Below are 18,840 nucleotides of genomic sequence, written 5' to 3' on the forward strand. Positions count from 1 at the left end.
AAAAAAAAAATATATATATTTATTTATTTATTTTATTTTTTTTTTTTTACAGCATGGTTGTAAAACACATTTTTCCAAGAGCCTAAAGAGGGACAACTTTTCTTTTTAAATGAGCAAAAAAAAAAAAATATATATATACATTTTTGCTGGGCTTTGTTAACCTGGTTGCTGTGAGACAGAGATCACTTATGAACAACAATATTTTCATGAACCTTGATCCACATTGACTTTATTCCATTGACTAACCTTTTCATTCTTTGCTTACAGTGGTTGATAGATTCCCTAGATTGCTTGCTAGATAATATATTTTACCAACCAGCTACACATTTATAAAAGAATACAAACTCTTACTTGACAAACAAACCAGCATTTGGCATGTAGCATGTGTGACTTTCCCAGCATGTTTACACAGCACAGACAGCATTAGATAAATGTAAATCATCATGTTATTGCAATATTATTGTCAACATTGGAGTCCCAGGGTTACAGTGCAGGGCTTATAATGCAACCAATCGGCTTGTGTTGACAAGCTGTTTGTCTCCTTTTGTTCCAGTGTTTTCCCTTGTGCCTTTTTCTATTCAGGATTGTATCTTCAGGCTTGCTTAAAAGAGTTAAGGGAATTAGCCTTGTGTGCCTTAAATTATATATGTATGTTTGTTCAGATGGATTGGATCACCTCTGCTGATGTAAATGTAAAAACCGAAGCAATACAGCAACTTGATTGCCACAACATCTGGAATACATAGAATAGCAAAGTGTCTTAATTACAACATCAACACATAGAAAGACATGGAACCAAACTAAAAATGGCCACAACCTTTTGCCACCGCTGCATAAAAAATCAGGGGAAACGCACGTGTTTAATTTGCCAAAGCCACACGTGCCTTTACAGTATGTATATTTACATCTGTTTGTTTCTGTTGGAACCACTGAACGGTACTTTTCATTTGATTGTTAAATGTTAACGTGAGCATAATGTTTTTGATTGAGATTTTTTTTAAAGGACATTGTGTGGTGTTACGGCAGCATTGGTTTACAATATAAGTGATTCTTATTTTGCTGTTTTGTTAAAGCTGCATTGACTTACTATGAAGGGCATGTATGTATCTGTATCAAGTGGTATTGAAGGACTGTAATATTTTAAGTTATGTTTCAGAACTATGCAGTATTATAGTTAGTTTTTTTTGCTTCACACAGCACTTCTTTGAATGGTCTTTTGTATACGCGTGATGTATTATTATCATGTGTTGGTCAAAGAAATATTTTCTTAAAGACAATCATATGGAAGTAAACCTAATTACATCAATAAATAAAATGCTTTATGTGCTTTATCTGGGGTGAAATGTGCTTTTATAGGACGATACAGATACTTGTGCACAAAGGATGATCATTTCATCACCGGCAAGCAGATAAAGTGATTTATTATGTATTATCAGATTTTTTTTTTAAAAGCACAATTTACATGTTTGTGCAATAAAGCTGGACAATACATTGATTCAACAGTGTGTCATGATATATACGACATTGAGGTATTATGTTATATCATATGATATAGCATAAGATAAAATAGATTTTAATAATCCCACACTGGGGAAATTCCCTTGTTACAGCAGCTCAAATGAAAAATGCACACACATCAGAATAACACAATACACAATAAATAGACATAGGAAAAATATACAAAAAAGTAAACGAAATAGAAAAAAATAGAATAAGAGTTATAATAATAGTAATATGTTATATAAACAGACAGTGTATATATACACAGATATACAGATGAGTAAGGTGCGGATGAATAGAAATGAGATATTGCACAGTAGGAGGTGACAGAGTAATAAATATATAGTATGCATGGTGCAGATTATTGTCAAGTGTGGCTCATGTGGCAGAACCAGCTAGCAGTGGGAAACTGGTGGAAATGATCTATGGAGTGCAGGCATGATTTTGGTGGCAATATTCTCATGCTAATCTCCTAAAAACTCTGGACCTTTAAAGTGGAAAATTATTAGTTTTGTCTCTTTGACCATATATTCTTTGTCTCGCACCAGGGTATGTTATTTATCATACATAGATATAAGTGTGCTTTGTTTGACCTGCAGGTCCTATAAGTGTAAAAATGAAGGTGTACGGTCAGTCGTTCTTTTATCAGTTTGTGATGGTTTGTCAGTTTTGCTGCATCTATCCAGCAAAATTGTCCCAACAGACCTGAAACTGAAGCTCTATTATTTGCAGTATGACACTAAAAGGGATAAGTGTTTCCAGAAAACTAGGCTTCCTCAAGAAGCTCCTGGCTGGTATACTGATTTAGAATTACATGTCAGTAAGTGAAGTTCAGACAAAGGTAATTCAGATCTATTTGGGGCTTTGGGTGGATTATTGATAAGTATGTGGTAAAGGTAGCTGTGATGGCCGAGAGGTTAAGGCGTTGGATTCGAAATCCAATGGGGATTCCCCGCGTAGGTTCAAGTCCTGCTCACAGCGTCTCTTTGGTTAATATCAATTAAACTCTCCGTCTCCAAACCATCTCACTGTAGAGAAAATGTTACAATACCCTTGTCACACTTATGCCAAAATGACAGGAAGGTTTTTCAGAATATTATTAACAATGTATTATAGGCAGATAAATAGAGTATTAAAACCTTCTTCACCTTTTCTTTATTTCTTTCATTTCTTTTATTTATGTTGCTTTTTAACTGAAGGGATATTATGACCGTATTTAACCGATGAATAACAATACCACGATGGACCACTTACCCTTTGTTGGAATTCATGCTATTAAACACATAATGAGCTTTGAGTACCAAAGATTTAATCATTGCCCTTATCACATGAATGCAGCATCACACGCACGTTTTTAACCAATCACAGTTGGAGTTTGAAGCGTATCTCGGCGATAATTGGCCGAATTGCATGTCAGTCATTTTTCTAGGGCGTTGCCATTCGAGGCAGATTCAGGTCAGGAGCACTGGAGCAGAGCTTCTCCCTCTAAACGGCAAAACACGGGCTTGTTTAAACAGCAAGACAGATATATGTCGTACATTTCTGAGCAGAGATGGTCTTCTAACAGAGGTGAGCACACCATTTATAATAATATATTAATGCCAGATGTTCAAGAATAGCTTTCCCTCCCGTTATGCCCCCCGATGTTTTTAGCATGCACCTTGCCAGAGCCAACGGTCCTCTGGCAGTGACAATGGTGCTGTCATGGAAAGCAGTTCGATTCTTAGGCTGTTTAACGTGATATAACATTCATTTTAATTAACTTTGCTAGAGTGTCGTTAGATAGTAGAAATCTGCTGTCACTGAGTTATGCGTGTTGCTTTGAATGTGCTTTAGCTAACGCTACGCTCATGCACAGGGGCGTAACTAGCTAGCTAGCGGTTAAGGGCCCCCTGCGTGACTGAACCAACAATCTCCTTTTCTTCTTTTCGTTCCTTCCCCTTAAATATTTAAAATAATCCGTCTTCTTTTGGGTTCCCTCCAATAGGAATACATTACAACTTAAGCCTTCAGTTACTCTGCTCTTTATTTATAGCAACTTAAAAACAGAGTTTACAAAATGCAAAATGACAGACAAAGCAAAGCAAAAGATGGATTTCCAGAGGTCAATATAACAACAGAGAGCTTAACAGTGGGGCCAAATAATAGCCAAACAAAATGTGGGTAACTAAAAACAAGAAGACAAAAGATGCAAAACATGGTACAGAGAAAGAAGACAAAAACAAACAACAAAACAATAACAAATGAAAATATGCAAATAAAAATGGCAAAAGCTTTTAAGAGGGTAGCTCACCTGGTAGAGCGTGCACCCAATGTACTGAGGCTCAGTCCTTGCCGCAGCAGCTGCAGGTTCAATTCTGACCTGCTGCATGTCATTCCCCCTCTCTCTCCTTTCATGTCTAAGCTGTCCTATCAAATAATGGCCTAAACGGCTATCAAGACATATAACAGGGTTTTTCCTGGCTTAGGATAGGCCTTTTGGGGGGAATAGGCCTTTTGGGAGGGGGGTGTACTACGCATGGCAGTAAGCATGATTGTTCTACATACAGTAAATGAGTAATGAGTCTGTGTTACCTTATTTAGCAGAAATCTATGCATTTTCCTGTTATTTCTGACAATTTGATAAACAAAAATGTATATTATGCTTGAGTAAATAAAACCCCAATTAACAAAAATGGTTTAAAAAAAAATATATATATTTAAATAAATCACCAGGAGAGTCTGGTACAGCCTGACTCTGCGATAAAATGAATTAGCGTTCCTATTCAAGTTTATGTTCTGCTTATTCAACAGTTGTTTGGTAAATTCCTCTTAAACACCTTCAGAGAGGATTTGAATTGCTATTATTATTCTCACCATTTTGGTTCTGGTGATTTTCCGTTGGGGCTGGCTAAAACCTCTTTGGGGGGGGTGCCAAATTCCTCTGTGCAGGAAAAACCCTGAAATAAAATAAACAAATATAAATAAAGAGCAATAAGAAAGAAAAAGAGACAAAAAAAATAGGTTTTGTAAAGTGATATAAAAGAGTTCACATATCTCCTCAGGCAGGTCATTCCAAAGTAAAGCGGTGATGATCCTGATGGCAAAAGCACAGTCACCTTTAAGCCTAAATATTGGAATGGCCAATATGGCCCCATCTGAGGATCTAAGGCTGTGAACTGGTTCATCTGGGGTCAACATCTCTGCTATATAGCTTGGAGCCAGACCCAGAGGAGCGTTACATGATCAGTAAAAGCTTAAAATTAATTCTAAATCCAACAGGGAGCCAATGGAGAGAAGCCAGGATTGGGATGATGTGATGTAGTTTGTTAAAACCGGTGAGAAGCTTAGCTGCTGCGTTCTAATTTTGCCTGTTTTCACCTACTCCTGCAACTGATTGTTTTTCCATCCTTGCTATCCTCCATTGCTATCCTCCAGAGTGCTGATACTCCCCAGCCATCACCTCACCACTCTGACCCCCATCCCATCATCACCATGGAGACCACCAACAGCTACATACTGATTCACGGGAAGAACATATCCCACAATACCCCCGCGGGTTCTGCTATGGGGCCCCACATGTCCATCGACAAGCTTTTCCCGGCTCTCCTTGAGTGCTTTGGCATCATATTGTGTGGCTACATAGCTGGCAGGTAGGGCTGTGCAAGAACAGTTACACACTTGTTAAGTGTGTGTGTTTGTGTGTGTGTGTGTGTGTGTGTGTGTGTGTGTGTGTGTGTGTGTGTGTGTGTGTGTGTGTGTTCAGTTTTACATGTATGCAGCCAGCATGTTTTGGTTCTGCTGTATGCAGGAATTTTAGAGATACCCAATGAAAATATGAAAGTGATCAACCTCTGTGGCTTTTATGTATGTTTATGGCTACTTCTTACATTCCTACCTGTAGGGCAGATATCATCACACAGAGCCAGGCGAAGGGTTTGGGGAACTTTGTGTCTAAGTTTGCTCTTCCAGCTCTTCTCTTTAAAAACATGGTGCTGTTGGACTTTGGAGACGTCATCTGGGCGTTTCTCTGGAGTGTCCTGGTCGCTAAGGTTGGTGTCTGTGCATCTGTGTGTGTGGTAAAACGTTTACAATATGTGTCTGTACTTTTGTATTTTATATCATGGTGGTTTGAGAAGATCCTTAAAGAACCTAACAACATGACCCGACTTTGGTGCTCCCATCCTGTGTGTAGGTGACAGTGTTTGTGCTGGTATGTGTGCTGACTCTGATGGTGGCCAGTCCAGAATGCAGATACAGCAAGGCTGGCTTGTACGCCATCTTCGCTACTCAGAGCAATGACTTTGCCTTAGGATACCCCATAGGTGAGGCAGACAGAAAACACTAAACACCAATGTAATCTATACAAATGTCAGTGATGAGAAATGTTGTACTTAAGACACAAAGAGTATGCATCCTCTCTCTCTCTGTATTTGTAGTTGATGCTTTGTATCGGAGCACATATCCAGAGTACCTCCAGTACATCTATCTTGTTGCCCCGGTCTCCCTCATGCTCCTCAATCCCATCGGCTTCGCTCTTTGTGAGGTGCAGAAGTGGAAGCAGGCCAGCCATTCACACAGCACTCTTGGCATCCTGGGAGTTGTAGTCCTACAGGTATTGTATATCTAGGTGTTTGAGAATAACAAAGACACCTTTATACCCTTTAGACGTAACACTTGAAGTTATTTTATTTAACCCTCTTTCTGTCGCCTCGCAGGTGTTGAAGAATCCGATAGTATTCATGGTGATAGTAGGAATCATCTCCCACTTTGCCCTGGGCCAGCAGATCCCTGCTGTGCTATCACAGTTCATAGATGGCTTGGCTAACTCTTTTGGAGGGGCTGCCTTGTTTTACCTCGGCCTCACTATGGTAGTTTTCTTTCTGTTTTGTTCAGTCTTTTTTTAAGCCTTACTGTATGTTTAGCTTAATCATATTTCATTTTGAATGACTACAGAATTCAGTTTTTTTTAGCTAAGTATAATTTATTGTTTGAGCCATGTGTTAACATTAGGGATATAATCAGAGTTAAGTAACCTCTCTGTTTCTGTGGCAGGTCGGCCAGCTTAGAAAACTAACCAGAGACACTGGAGTTGCCTTGATTCTCCTCATCACAGCCAAACTGTAAGCAAACTGGGATGGTGTGTGATATAATGTAGGGGTGGCCTTACTTGCAGTATACTGTATATTAGGGCTGCACAATGTATCGTTTTTAAATCGTCATCGCGATATCAACTGGCGCAATAAAAACATCGCGGAAGGCTGTGACATATCAGAGATGTATATAAGAGATTTTTTGTTAGTTAAAAGAAAATATAAGTAGAAAACAGCACTTTATTTTTTAATTGGTGCCTTTTTATATTCAATTCAATGTTCAATTTATTCAATAAAAGAATGTTGGAAATGATTTCCTTTCATTGTTTTAAATTCAACGAGCAATTTGTTGTTTTTTAGCAGAATACTGAAAGCAGCAGAAAAGCAGAACTGAGTACATAATACGTAATATCCTTATCGCGATATTCAACAACGTTATCGCATATTTTTCTCACATGTGCCCTACTGTATGTAACTACATATTTAGTTGTTTTTTTTTTAAATAGTGACCATAGATATTATATACCTCCTCCGTGACACATAGTCAACAAAAGCAGAAAATTATAAGCTTCTCAAAGGAAGTGTTTTTTTTTTTTGCAGGGCTGTTGTATTAAGGATTTAATACGTCCCTGTGTTATCTTCAATAACTAGGACTGTTGAACAACTGGTCTTTGATTAAGTTTTATGGATTCTGTCTCTCTACCTCCTCTCTCTCCAGCCTGGTGATGCCGCTGGTCTGTAAAGACATGGTGGATATTCTTGATGTAGGAGTGAACAGCACGAGTGCCAACCACACTAGTTTGTCTAACTTTGCTTTCCTATATGGAGTCTTTCCAACCGCACCTAGTGTGGCAATCTATGCTGCACACTACAACATCGAACTAGAGGTGGTAGGTACCATTGATGTAGTAATCCTACTTTAAACAGCAATTAGCAAGAAATTAGTTTATACAATACTGAAGCAACAACACAATATTTAAAACATAATAAAATAGAAGAGGTTAAGAGACAGTTCAAGCACTCTTTGTGTAATGCACACTTTAAAACAAGCTTTGAAGCATGGCTGGAAGCGTTTTGACTTTAAAACAAGGCGCCATCATGGTGTGGCAAAATTACAAGGCAAATACCTATCTCCTGGTCAGGTCACATGAAAAGAATAAGCCATTAAAGGAACACTGTCACATATAAACAAGCCAAGAAAATTCCAATTATTTGCTAGTAGTCTGCTATTTAACGGTTTCAACTTAGTCTACAATACTCTGTATTCATTCCCCATGCCAGGACACCACCCAGTCACATTCTTCTACTCCAGTTACATGTAATTGTAAATGAATACGATTATATGGCATTCGCCAATGAGGAAAAGAAGCACTGTCGACATGGACTTCAGAACCCTCTTATAAATTAAGAGAAGTTACCTTTTTAAGTTTGAGAATTGTGTAGTAGAAACACAAAAGAGCTTTGTTTGCTAATTGCTGACTAATATTTGTGTTTACTTAAAGATGTAGTAGGTAAGCCTTATAAAACTAACTTTCTGTCATATTTGCTGAAACTGACCCTATGTTTGAGTAGAACTACATGAAGCAGGTCATTAAAAAACAATCCGGCTCCTCTGGCTCCACCTACAGCCTGTAGTGAGATTTGCAAAAATCCACAGCTCCCTGATCAGATGCACCAATCAGGGCCAGGGGGGGTGTCTAACTGCTCATGCACACGCATTCATTCTCCTTTGTGGGGGGAGGGGCTTAGGAGACAGTTTTGGGCTTTAGTGGAAAGGGGGGAGGGACTGAGAAGTTGTCGAAAGTCCTGGATCTTCGCAATCCTACCTATGGCACCTTTTAACTGTATTAGCGATATTTAAATATTTATTATTAGAATTTCGATAGTCATTGGTTTTATCTGGAAAAATGTGGAAGAGAAGAACATATGTTTATTTCTTTTAAGTAAAAAGCACCAGATACATTTTTTTGAATCCTCTGAAGGTTATTATTTCTATTTTAGTGTGTTTTTGTCTTTCTCTTTGTCCTCTCTTTAGGTAACATCAGGGATGGTAATCAGTACGCTTCTGTCTGCACCGATCATGTACGTGTCGGCCTGGTTATTAACAATCCCTCTAATGGACCCGACCCCCCTGGTGAAAGAACTTGAAAACGTTAGCTTCAACATCAGCATTGTCAGCCTCGTAGCACTGGTAAGTATGTTTGCAGGAATATCTTGGGCAATATGATTAAGAATGAAAACAGCAAGAACTATTTTTCAGACTTCATTAGGTTAGGTAACATGTTAGCAGCAGTTAGAGTTTAAAGGGATGGTTCGGAGTAATTTCACCCTAGGGTCCTTTTGCACCTAGCCTAGAAATCTAGACGCACCCTAGTGGCAGCAAATTTAATTTGTAGCCAAGGGGGTCTAGGCACTCTCCGTTGGCTTGCAAGCTGGAAAAACCAAACTCTGGTCAGGCCAATCACATCGTGTATAGAGTCGGTAGGCGGGCTTATGGCTGCTGCTGCTTTTGGGAACAGCGGTCTTCTGAAAGACTTGTAGTTAAGCTTTTCTTTGAGAAAAGAACAAAGAACGGCACTGAAATTATTCTTGAGTTCGGAGTTCTGTCAACCGGATATGGCAAAAGTTTAATCTATCAACTAGCTCTGCTACCTTCTTCGTTGCTCTGCCTGCTTGTAGCGCTATCCTATTGCGTGCAGAGGGAATTTGAAAGACAACCCTTTATCCCGCCCCTCGGATTGAGCTCCGTCAATGGTGGTGTTCCCAGACCCAACATCTTGATGTGGGTCTGGCTTGTCGGGCTACTTTGCACCATGACCTCGAGTCAATATTTTTGTTGTATCTCTTTTCGGCGTTGTAGTTTGTAGATGATCCCTAAGCATTCGTCTTAGTGCCGCCTCACCGCCGGCTGCTCAGGCAAGTGTTATTTAAATAAACTCCTGGTGTACTTACAAACTTTCCAATGCCTTGTTTTAGGAATACAGAACCTATTTCTACTACTGTAGAAGTTTGGTACCATTCTGGGCATTATTAGTGGGGTAATTTATGAGATACACCTTTTGGATCCATTAGCGCCTGCACTAAGCCATTCGGCTGATAGCGCTAACTCGCCCAATGTTAGACCAAGGAAAAAAGCTTCTGGGGGTTGTTTGGCTCGAGGTCATGGTGCAAAGGACCCTAGGGTGAAATTACTCCGAACCATCCCTTTAAGGGCAGAAAGTTGTTACTGACGTGTGTGTGTGTGTGTGTGTGTGTGTGTGTGTGTGTGTGTGTGTGTGTGTGTGTGTGTGTGTGTGTGTGTGTGTGTGTGTGTGTGTGTGTGTGTGTGTGTGTGTGTGTGTGTGTGTGTGTGTGGGGCACATGATGAATAATTCAACACTGATTTCCCAAATTCAGAAATACAAATTGTATGATCATGTGTCTGTGTCTTCTCTCAGGTGTGGACCATAGCGGTGATGTTGCTAAGCAGGAAATTTAAGAGACTACCTCACCTTTTTGCCTTAAACCTTTTCCTGGCTCAGGTCAGTCACAACTCGAGTGATCTAAAGCTGAAAACATCTTATTGATTGTGTTGATTGTGAGTGTTGTAGAGCATGTGCTTCTCTGTTCATTTAAATGTTTGTTTATTGTTTATTTAATGTTTTTGCATTGGCTCCTCATATTCACTTTCCTATTCTACCTTAACCTACTGTACTCTAGTTTTTAGTGTGTGTCAGTATGATCTTGTGGAACTTCTTGGTGAAACGAGAGGATAATCTGCTCAGCAAGATTCTCACCTTCACTCTGCTCTATGGGTCTCTGTACAGCACCTACATTTGGACAGGTAAGTGTGTGCATTTGTGAGCGGTAAAGAACACATCAGTTTCCATCGATTTGGCTACATTTGCCTCAATACTAAAATGAATTGTGTTTAGCATGTACACACTGGTGCTTGCATGTAAGTGTTTTGTCCTGTGTTTTTTTTTTTTTTAGGTTTAATCCCTCTCTGTCTGGCTCTGACTAACAGAGATGATCTGCTGAGACTCCGACCAGGAATATTCATGATTTTGGGTTGGGGGTAGGTCAGCACACCCAAACACCTCAAGATTTTCTTTGAAAACTTTAAAATCTTTATTGGTTTGATGTTAACTGTGTTACTGTATAAAGCAACAGGTCTGCTTTGTAGATCATTGCATCCAAAATCTATTTAAAAACAAAATTAACTTTGCCACAGTTAAATTACTAGACTGGGATTGCATATATTAACGTGTGTGTGTGTGTGTGTGTGTGCGTGTGCAGGGTTCCCTTCCTGATGGTTGGAGGTCTTCTGATATCAGGAGACAGGACTGATACCATAGACTCTGCCTTCTTCTATGGTAGAGCTCAGGTACAGAAAAACACCAGCTGCTATTCTGCGTTACATTTTGTCGTTGCATTTACATGATGTATTTTCGACTGTCTTCTCTCTTTCTTCTGCTCGAGTCTGTTTAGCTCCCATTTAAATCTGTCAAGGAGATCTCTACTTTTACGTATAATTAGGAATGTTACAATATTTAAATCAAATGTATAACTCAAAATGAAGTAGACCAGTAAGGTTCATTCATATTCTGTTCTCTCTTTCTCCAGATAATCAGCACAGCAGTGGTGCTTGCAGTCAGCCTGGTGCTTGGTGCGATATCTCTGATGGGCCTCAGCCAGGGGGACAGGGAGCAGAGCGGCTATCAGGCCCTGAACAGAGCTGCAGTAACAGGCATCAGTGATGAGCTGAGGGCCCCTCGTGGCCTGGAGGATTCACAACAACCGTCACATTCGCAGATGGCAAATTCCCCTGCCGACAGCATCAACTCAGGTAGCTCTAATCTGTGTTTAATACAGATGAAATCCCAATAACATTTGCCTGCATAAAACAAAAATCTGGACTGATTGTAAGCCGATTATGCTAAAATGGTGACAGGGTTTTAGTAGACAAATATAAGCACAGTTCAAATGAGTCCATAACTTAAACCAAACAATACCCACCATCCAATGTACATATAAATATTTGTAATGTCTTTGTTGTGTTGCCAGGCCTCCACGGTTTCTCTCCTCTCCAGCCCATACCTGACATGATAGCCTCTACGCAAAGGGAGCACACAAACAGCACAAGTAACAAACACAAATTTAATAATTTACTTTTCCGTCTATCGAATGTAAATTGTGACATTTTGTTTGCATGACCTGTTGGTAGAGATATTCTACATTCCATTCAGTAATGTCTCTAAATCAAGCCACGCTAACACAGAAACCAAAGCAAGACACCAGCAATAGTCTGTATAATAAAATAGAAAATTGAGATACATTTTCAAGTCATATATTAGAATTGGCATCCCCGCCTTTGTTACTGTGAGCACTGGGATGTTAAGACATTTACTTCTAGAGAATAAAAACTAAGGAAATCAAAATATCACGTGTTATGCAGTCATTTATAACATCATGAAAATATCAGGACGTGAGAAAAATCACCCTGGAATTTTTTGAAAGTTATGTTTCTTTTCCTCTGCAGGCCACAGCGGGGCGCTGTGTGACGGGCAGCAGGGTTCTTCCTCCTCTGAGCAGCCGCTGAACCTGCCGCCACCTGGGCTTCAAACCACTGATGATACTCAGACAGTCCGACATGTTCTGCTCTGTCTGCTGCTCTCTGTCAGCCTGCTAGCGGTGAGGATAACTCAATAACTCAAAATACTTTTATTTTATCTGGCTGACTTGTATGAACTAAATAGCTGAGCTCAGTACTGATAAGATAAATGTCTGATCGGTGAATGTCTCTGTCTGTACATGTATGAACAGAACCTGTCCAGCTGTCTGTGGTGGCTGTTCAACAAAGATCCAGGAAGACTTTACCTCGAACTACAGTTCTTCTGTGCCGTGGCAAACTATGGACAGGTACCACTGAGTGTAGTGTGTGCATTAAATGTGCAGACATAATATGTCAGACTGTACAGTAACTAGGGCTGCACAATATATCAACGTATCGATATCGTAATATGACACTAGATATCGTCCTAGATTTTGGATATCGTAATATCCTTATATGGTAAGTGTTGTCCTTTACTGGTTTTAAAGGCTGCATTAGAGTAGAGTGATGACTTTTTGAGGGTTTTTATGAACTAACCAGACTGTTCTATTATTTGCCTTTACCCACTTAGTCATTAAATCGACATTTCTGATGATTATTTATCAAACATGTCATTGTCAACCCCTACGACATATTATATTGGTATTTTGGTCAAGAATATCGTGATATTTGATTTTCTCCATATCGGCCAGCCCCAGCAGTAACTATTATTCTTCTGTTCCTTTGTCCCAGGGTTTCCTGTCCTTTGGGATCTTTGGTCTGGACAGACACCTCATCATGCTGCCCTTCAAAAAGAGGTGAGGGAGACTTCAGCAGATTATCTATCTCGTTCATAATGGTTTCTAGATTTATTTGAGATTGAATGAGAAACGCTGAACGAGAGCAATGTTTGTGTCCGTGTCAGTTTGCCTGGGCTGTGGCAGGGCCGGGACAGTGAGGATGTGAGTCCCTCCGGTGTACCAGAGGAGGTCAGACTCACCTGTACCCAGTTTGTCCGCTACCACAAAGACCAGTGTGTACAAGACATAGTGCACACGCGCAGGTACGAGTACGGGTTTGTGTGCCTTATGTATCATACAATACGTTTTGTCTTATCTTTGGAAAGCACATGTAAATATTTGCTCAACATGTAATCAAATTGCTTTGATTTGAAATTCCTTCTTTCTGTACATGTTCTGCTTGTTTTTATATGTTTCTGTTAAAGGGGAAATGCAGCTGAGTTATACCTGTGGAAAGGAGATTTTATTCCAGCTTTGATTTTGTTCTCTTTTGGGTCTGAGCTGCTTGGCTGTGTCCCTGCCAGATGAATTCTGGCCCTGTTAATTTCCACGTTATTACTGTTGTGTTATTATTTTATTTCCCTTTGATTTTTCTCTGCATCCTCTTTGCATGTTTCCTATCGGTTGATTTGTTTTGCTGTTGTAAGTAAGTAAGTAAGTAGTAGGTTCTTTTAACACCAAGTAGTTGTTCCGCTTGGACCAAATTCATTTAAAATCATTAGACATTCATATTGTTGTACATGCTTAATTTTGCAGATATTTCCAAGAAGCATTAGCTGTGACAGCTGTTACTGGCACACAACTCTAGAACTAGTAATAGTCTAATTCGTAAGAACAGAAAATACCTAAATTAGCTACTAACTATTTTGATTGTTTCCCTTGTTTAGTTTTTAGCAGTAAGCAATATGAAATCTTAGAATGTTTTGATGTTGAATATGAAATTTCTACAATCTAAAAAAACGTTGTTTCTGGACGCTAATGAGTCTTGGGTGCTTTTCGTTTATTCTAACACATTCAATTCTTTCCACTATTCCTTTCTTACCTTTATTAATTCTTGTCCTTTTACTTTCTTCCCCTCATATTTCATTTATTTCTCCCTGCTTCCCTTTTGCCTGCCCTTTTTTTCCCCCTTTTTCTTTCTTCTCACACCAAAGTGGCTCAGGAGAGAGTGTGAGCGCTTCAACAGGTGAATCCTTCCTCTGATAATGACAGGTTTGGAGGAGGAGGAGGACTACAGGAGGAGAATGGCGCCTTGAGACATCCCCCCTCCCATCAGCCCCAGTACCTACACCCGCATCAGGATCTTCAGGAGCACCTAAACTACGAGCCGCAGAATCTGCACCAGATTCCCCCAGCTCACGATCCAGCTGAATCCTGCGGCCAGTGTTTGCTTCCATCCCGACCCCGGCTTGATCCAGAGAATGAAAACCCAGCACATATTTCCAACTCTGATATTCCAGAGGAGCAGATTCCCCAGCTCCAGTCTAACCAAGCTCATGACCCAGCTAATCCTCATCACCTACACCAGCATGGTCTTGCTTCGAGCCCACCCCATCTCCATCCACATCCCCAGTCCCGTGATGATGATGCGTTTCGGGGCAGTGACTTGGTAGACTGGCTGGTTCAGCGAGGCCTGTGTGCTGGGCGAGCCGAGGCCCGACTGTACGGCGTTCGACTTCAGCAGGGAGGAATATTAGCTCACCTGACAGGCCAGCACAGCTTCAGGGATGACCCCTCCCTGCTGTACCACTTCACACGGGAGAGAGAGGGGGAGAGGGGAGGGATGGTCCCAGATTATGTGAGAGGAAGTGAGTAGATGGGAGGCGGAGGAAGTGGTATATTTGAAGGTGTGTTTGCTTTGATTGACAGTTGTCTTAGGCTATTTATGGTGGTTGCCGCCTGCTTGTCCACATTGACTTCACCCTGTCGCCAAAATTTGAAAGTATCTAGCTCCAGAGGCTTCATGTGCCATTCGTTGGGGGAAAAAGAAGGTAAAAATGACTGGTAACATGAGAGCCATTATACACATGAAAGAACATGATGATGATTGATGCTTTGGCACCATTGTGATTGAAATTTTAAAGTTTAAATTGTAACTTTTTGATATTAATGAACGTCCGTTACATTCAAGCCGTTGCCAAATGAGTTGCTACAAAGCTAATTAAGACTATCAGCTCCACACAACTCTCTATATTTCTCAGTATGGCTATGTTCAGAAGATTGTGTCGTCCGGCGACTTTCCTGCGCAGAAACTCGAGTGAAGATAATTACCTCTTCTGAAGAGTCCATGTTTTTTTAATCCTCCGTTTCCTCCTTGGCTACTAGCAACTGCGTGGAGGAGGGGTGGGGGCGCGCCGACAGTGTTGTTGTCATTACTTAGAATTCATCATGGGGGCGACAGAAACTACGCACTATAGCTTTAATGCCAATAAATGCCAATTTGAACAAACTGACACTGGGGAAGTGATGTTTGGGGTTGTGGACAGTTAAGAAAGAATAGGATGAGAAAGAAGAGGAAACGAGCGCTCCCTGCTGTGTACTCCTGGCTCTGGGCCAAGTCTTGCCTTTTTATATATATATATATATTTATTAGGGCTGTCAATCGATTAAAAAAATGTAATCTAATTAATTACATACTCTGTGATTAATTAATTGAAATTAATCGCATACATAATTAACGGTGCCTGAACCGATACTTTAAGAAAGTTAAAAAAAGAAAAAAAAAAAAAAGGGTACTAAACAACAGTTGGTGACATTAAAGAACAGCTTGTTTATTGCTAAGGCCATATGGTCAAAATTAAATGATTTAATAATAATGTATAACAATAATTTATTTCACTAGTAAATTGCTGTTGAACGACAAAAACAACAACCAGATAGGAAAAGGACATTTACAATAACTTCAAATGCACCACGAGGCTGTAGTTTACCAGTTTCATTGAACGCACCGTCTGTGTTGTTTCTCCGACGGCAGCTGCAGATTGTTACATCCCGGTGTTGAATCCTCTACAGTAAAACACAGTCACACTTTACACCGTTTAGCGTTAGCTGTCAGCATTTTAACCGTGTTTAATCCAGCTACTAGCTAGCGGTAGGCTAACGTTAGCTGCTGTTGAGTATAGTGTTAACTAGCATCACATGTAGCGGGGTTTGTGTTTCCTGTAACGTCTGTTTCAGAGCAGCAGAGAGAAGCGCAGACATATCAGTAGCACCAGATTTTCGTCTGTATGCAAACGTCAATATGGAATGGATTAATCTGCGTTAATTTTTTTTAACGCGTTATTTTTTTCTCAGATTAATTAATCGAAATTAACGCATTATTTTGACAGCCCTAATATATATATATATAAATCTTTTGGTTAAAATGTTGTCCACTGCTCTCAACTGAGCTGGCTTTGATCATAGCTTTTTTGATTTTAGTCATCTTGAGATTTAAAAAGTGATTTTTCTTTTTACTGGATTTCTGTGAGCCAGTGAACTTTACATGTTCAATGTGTGAAGGACAACATAATAATAAACATGGTTTTAAGGACCGGTTGCCATCCATCAGCCTGTTGTCCTTAAATATCGTATTATTCACGTGGCATTTGCGTGCAAGTGGTGAGCAGACCAGTAAAACTGATAGTACTGTGTTTGCCAATGAGCTGCAAGGCTGTTCACTGAAAGCCAATGGCGTTCTTGCCCGCTCGTTCTGTTTTCTGTTGTCATAAAATCATTTTTGAATCTGCCTGTTATTTGAGTATTTTGATATTTTTGCATGTTGTGTCTTTGAACCACTCTGGTCTACGTTGACTACTTGCATGACTCAGAGCAGTACAGACATCTGCTTAGCACTGAGCCTTTTGCACTGACTGAATAATAACATTCTTCACGTTTTTTATATAATATGGAACTCACTGGATATTTGTCTTGTGATGATGCTGCGGAAGATGTTTGTTATCTTTGCATTGTGTGATCTTGTTGCCGCTGTCAGTTTGAAACATTTGTTTGGGTCTGATTGTGGTCATGCTACTATTTTTGCACAGATGCCAAATCTGGCACTAGCTTGTTTTAATAATTCAGACAAGGCTAGACATGATATTATTATTATTATTATTATTATATATAAATTTTTTTTTTAGGAGACTGATCCTAAATAAACCTATTTAAGGTGCTCTAAGCGATGTTGGGTGACGTCACTTCTTGTTGATGTTCGAAGTATTGTCAAACAAAACTGAGGCTAGCTCGCCGTTACTTCCTCCTCATGCCGTCCCCTGCCCCTCCCTTCCGCGCACTAACCCCCCAACCCCCACCCCGAAATCCTTCTGGTCGGTTATTGGCTGGGACACTGTTTGTTATGTTTGGTGGTGCAGGTTGGCGCAGTTTGTTTTTGTTGGTGTTTGTGGAGCCTGGGCTGTCTACAGAGACCGCGTTTTTTTTACAGTGTGTTCAGGGGACAGGCAGCTTGTGGATAGTGAGGAGATGTTTGCTGTATGTGACAAAACATGTTGCAGCCTTAAAAACGTGTGACATCGCTTAGAGCACCTTTTTTAAATTTCTTAAAACACATTAAGAGAGAAACATTAGAAATTCACCAGAGCCCTTTATCTAAAACAGGTCCGTTTTGATTTTTTTGATTTTATCTTGTACACTTTGAAAAGACTGATACGATTAAAATCCTAAACTAACTCTGACTGACTTAAAGTTTGAGTATAGGCTGCAAGTCATAACCACTAATGAACTGTTTACAGATTGTTTGGCAGCACCAACAACACTCCAACTACTATTTTCCTATTAAGTTGCTGATGATTTGTGATATAACATGAAGTAAACAGTGTGTTGGCAGGGTTGTAGAAGATAGAGGGATAGTGTGCACATTCACATGTAAACATATATATGCACATATGAGCAGGAAAAAAGACCACACTAATGTCAAACTGATGCTGTGATCTGATATTTGTGTTGCCTTGCCAGTAGTGAGAGCCGAACGTGAACCCTGAAGCATAATGTCCAAAGAAAAGAGATTCCTTTGTTACTTTTGATCCCTCACCAGAAACTATCTATGTGCATATATGTCTATCTTTGTGTCTTCTGTGAAACTGACACCACATTTAACTTCATGCAATTCACATCAGGTCCAGGAGTTGAGTGCCTGCCTATGCCAATGTAAAGGTGTGTGAGTGTTTGTGTGCATGAACAAAAATGTCTTTGAGTTTCTATGTGATGTGTGTGTGTGTGTGTGTGTGTGTGTACTAAAGTACTGAGAGAAAGATTGTAACATGAGGTGTGATGGTGTGTTGTTGCTAAACAAGATCGTTGTAAGTGTGTTGCTGTAAATCAATCGGGTTCACTGACTGTGTGACAGTAAAGTCACAAATAAAGTAATGTATGCATCCAAAATCCCACGTTTGACTTAGTCACTACACAAGCAATTACTGATTTTGATTTAAATCCAAAACTGAAAGATGCAACTGTAAACCGACATTACAGATTTTATTACCAGTCCCTCCAGAAAAACGTGATTATGCGATCGCATAATTCAATGCATAATCAGCCAAAGTCCGCATATTTATGCGGGGGCCGCATTTTTTCAAATACGCCGCACTCTCGCCGCATAAATTGCCGATTTCCCGCGCAAAATATGCAGGGCTTGCATGATTTCATAATCCCCGCATTTTCGTTGCAAAAAAGTCACATATATCTTAGCAGAAAGTTGAAAAAACTTCACACAAGAGCAGCCATTTTCCCCTGTTGCCATGGGAACGTTATGAAGTGATGTAATTACTTGACGTGAACATCATCGAAAAGCTGCAAACCGCGCGGTGAAGCCATGATGAAACCTCAGTTTTTGCAAGTTCCTGCAATTTTTGCAATTTCCCGCAATGTTATTACATAAAATTGCATAAATATCCCGCAT

The 18,840-nt window shown here is 39.9% G+C and overlaps 1 protein-coding gene and 1 non-coding gene across 3 annotated transcripts; both read left to right on the forward strand.

Moving 5' to 3' along the window:
* Nucleotide 1: 1 nt before the first annotated feature.
* Nucleotides 2-14,936, forward strand: gpr155b (G protein-coupled receptor 155b). Of its 2 annotated transcripts, none has more exons than XM_078272942.1 (20): nt 2-3,069; nt 4,918-5,132; nt 5,384-5,531; nt 5,675-5,804; nt 5,919-6,094; nt 6,198-6,350; nt 6,535-6,602; nt 7,291-7,462; nt 8,608-8,763; nt 10,010-10,093; nt 10,272-10,395; nt 10,545-10,629; nt 10,851-10,938; nt 11,178-11,400; nt 11,619-11,696; nt 12,094-12,245; nt 12,378-12,473; nt 12,898-12,962; nt 13,070-13,207; nt 14,157-14,936. In XM_078272942.1, the coding sequence occupies exons 1-20, from the start codon at nt 2,833-2,835 to the stop codon at nt 14,758-14,760; spliced, it is 3,192 nt and encodes a 1,063-aa protein (XP_078129068.1). In that variant the 5' UTR covers nt 2-2,832; the 3' UTR covers nt 14,761-14,936. The 2 variants fall into 2 exon arrangements, with proteins under 2 accessions (XP_078129068.1, XP_078129069.1); XM_078272943.1 differs by having other exon boundaries at nt 3-3,069; nt 14,099-14,242.
* Nucleotides 2,400-2,481, forward strand: trnas-cga (transfer RNA serine (anticodon CGA)). The gene has a single exon. It is a non-coding gene; the product is annotated as a tRNA-Ser (tRNA).
* Nucleotides 14,937-18,840: the final 3,904 nt, after the last annotated feature.

This window comes from Sander vitreus, chromosome 17 (assembly GCF_031162955.1).
Source record: "Sander vitreus isolate 19-12246 chromosome 17, sanVit1, whole genome shotgun sequence".
NCBI lineage: Eukaryota > Metazoa > Chordata > Actinopteri > Perciformes > Percidae > Sander > Sander vitreus.

Excerpts from the sequence above, each read along its gene's own strand:
- gpr155b (XM_078272942.1), top strand. The coding sequence starts at position 2,833 with ATGCAGCATCACACGCACGTTTTTAACCAATCACAGTTGGAGTTTGAA. Across the intron at positions 5,532-5,674 it reads GGAGTGTCCTGGTCGCTAAG|GTGACAGTGTTTGTGCTGGT; the intron begins GTTGGTGTCTGT and ends TCCTGTGTGTAG. Across the intron at positions 8,764-10,009 it reads TTGTCAGCCTCGTAGCACTG|GTGTGGACCATAGCGGTGAT; the intron begins GTAAGTATGTTT and ends GTCTTCTCTCAG.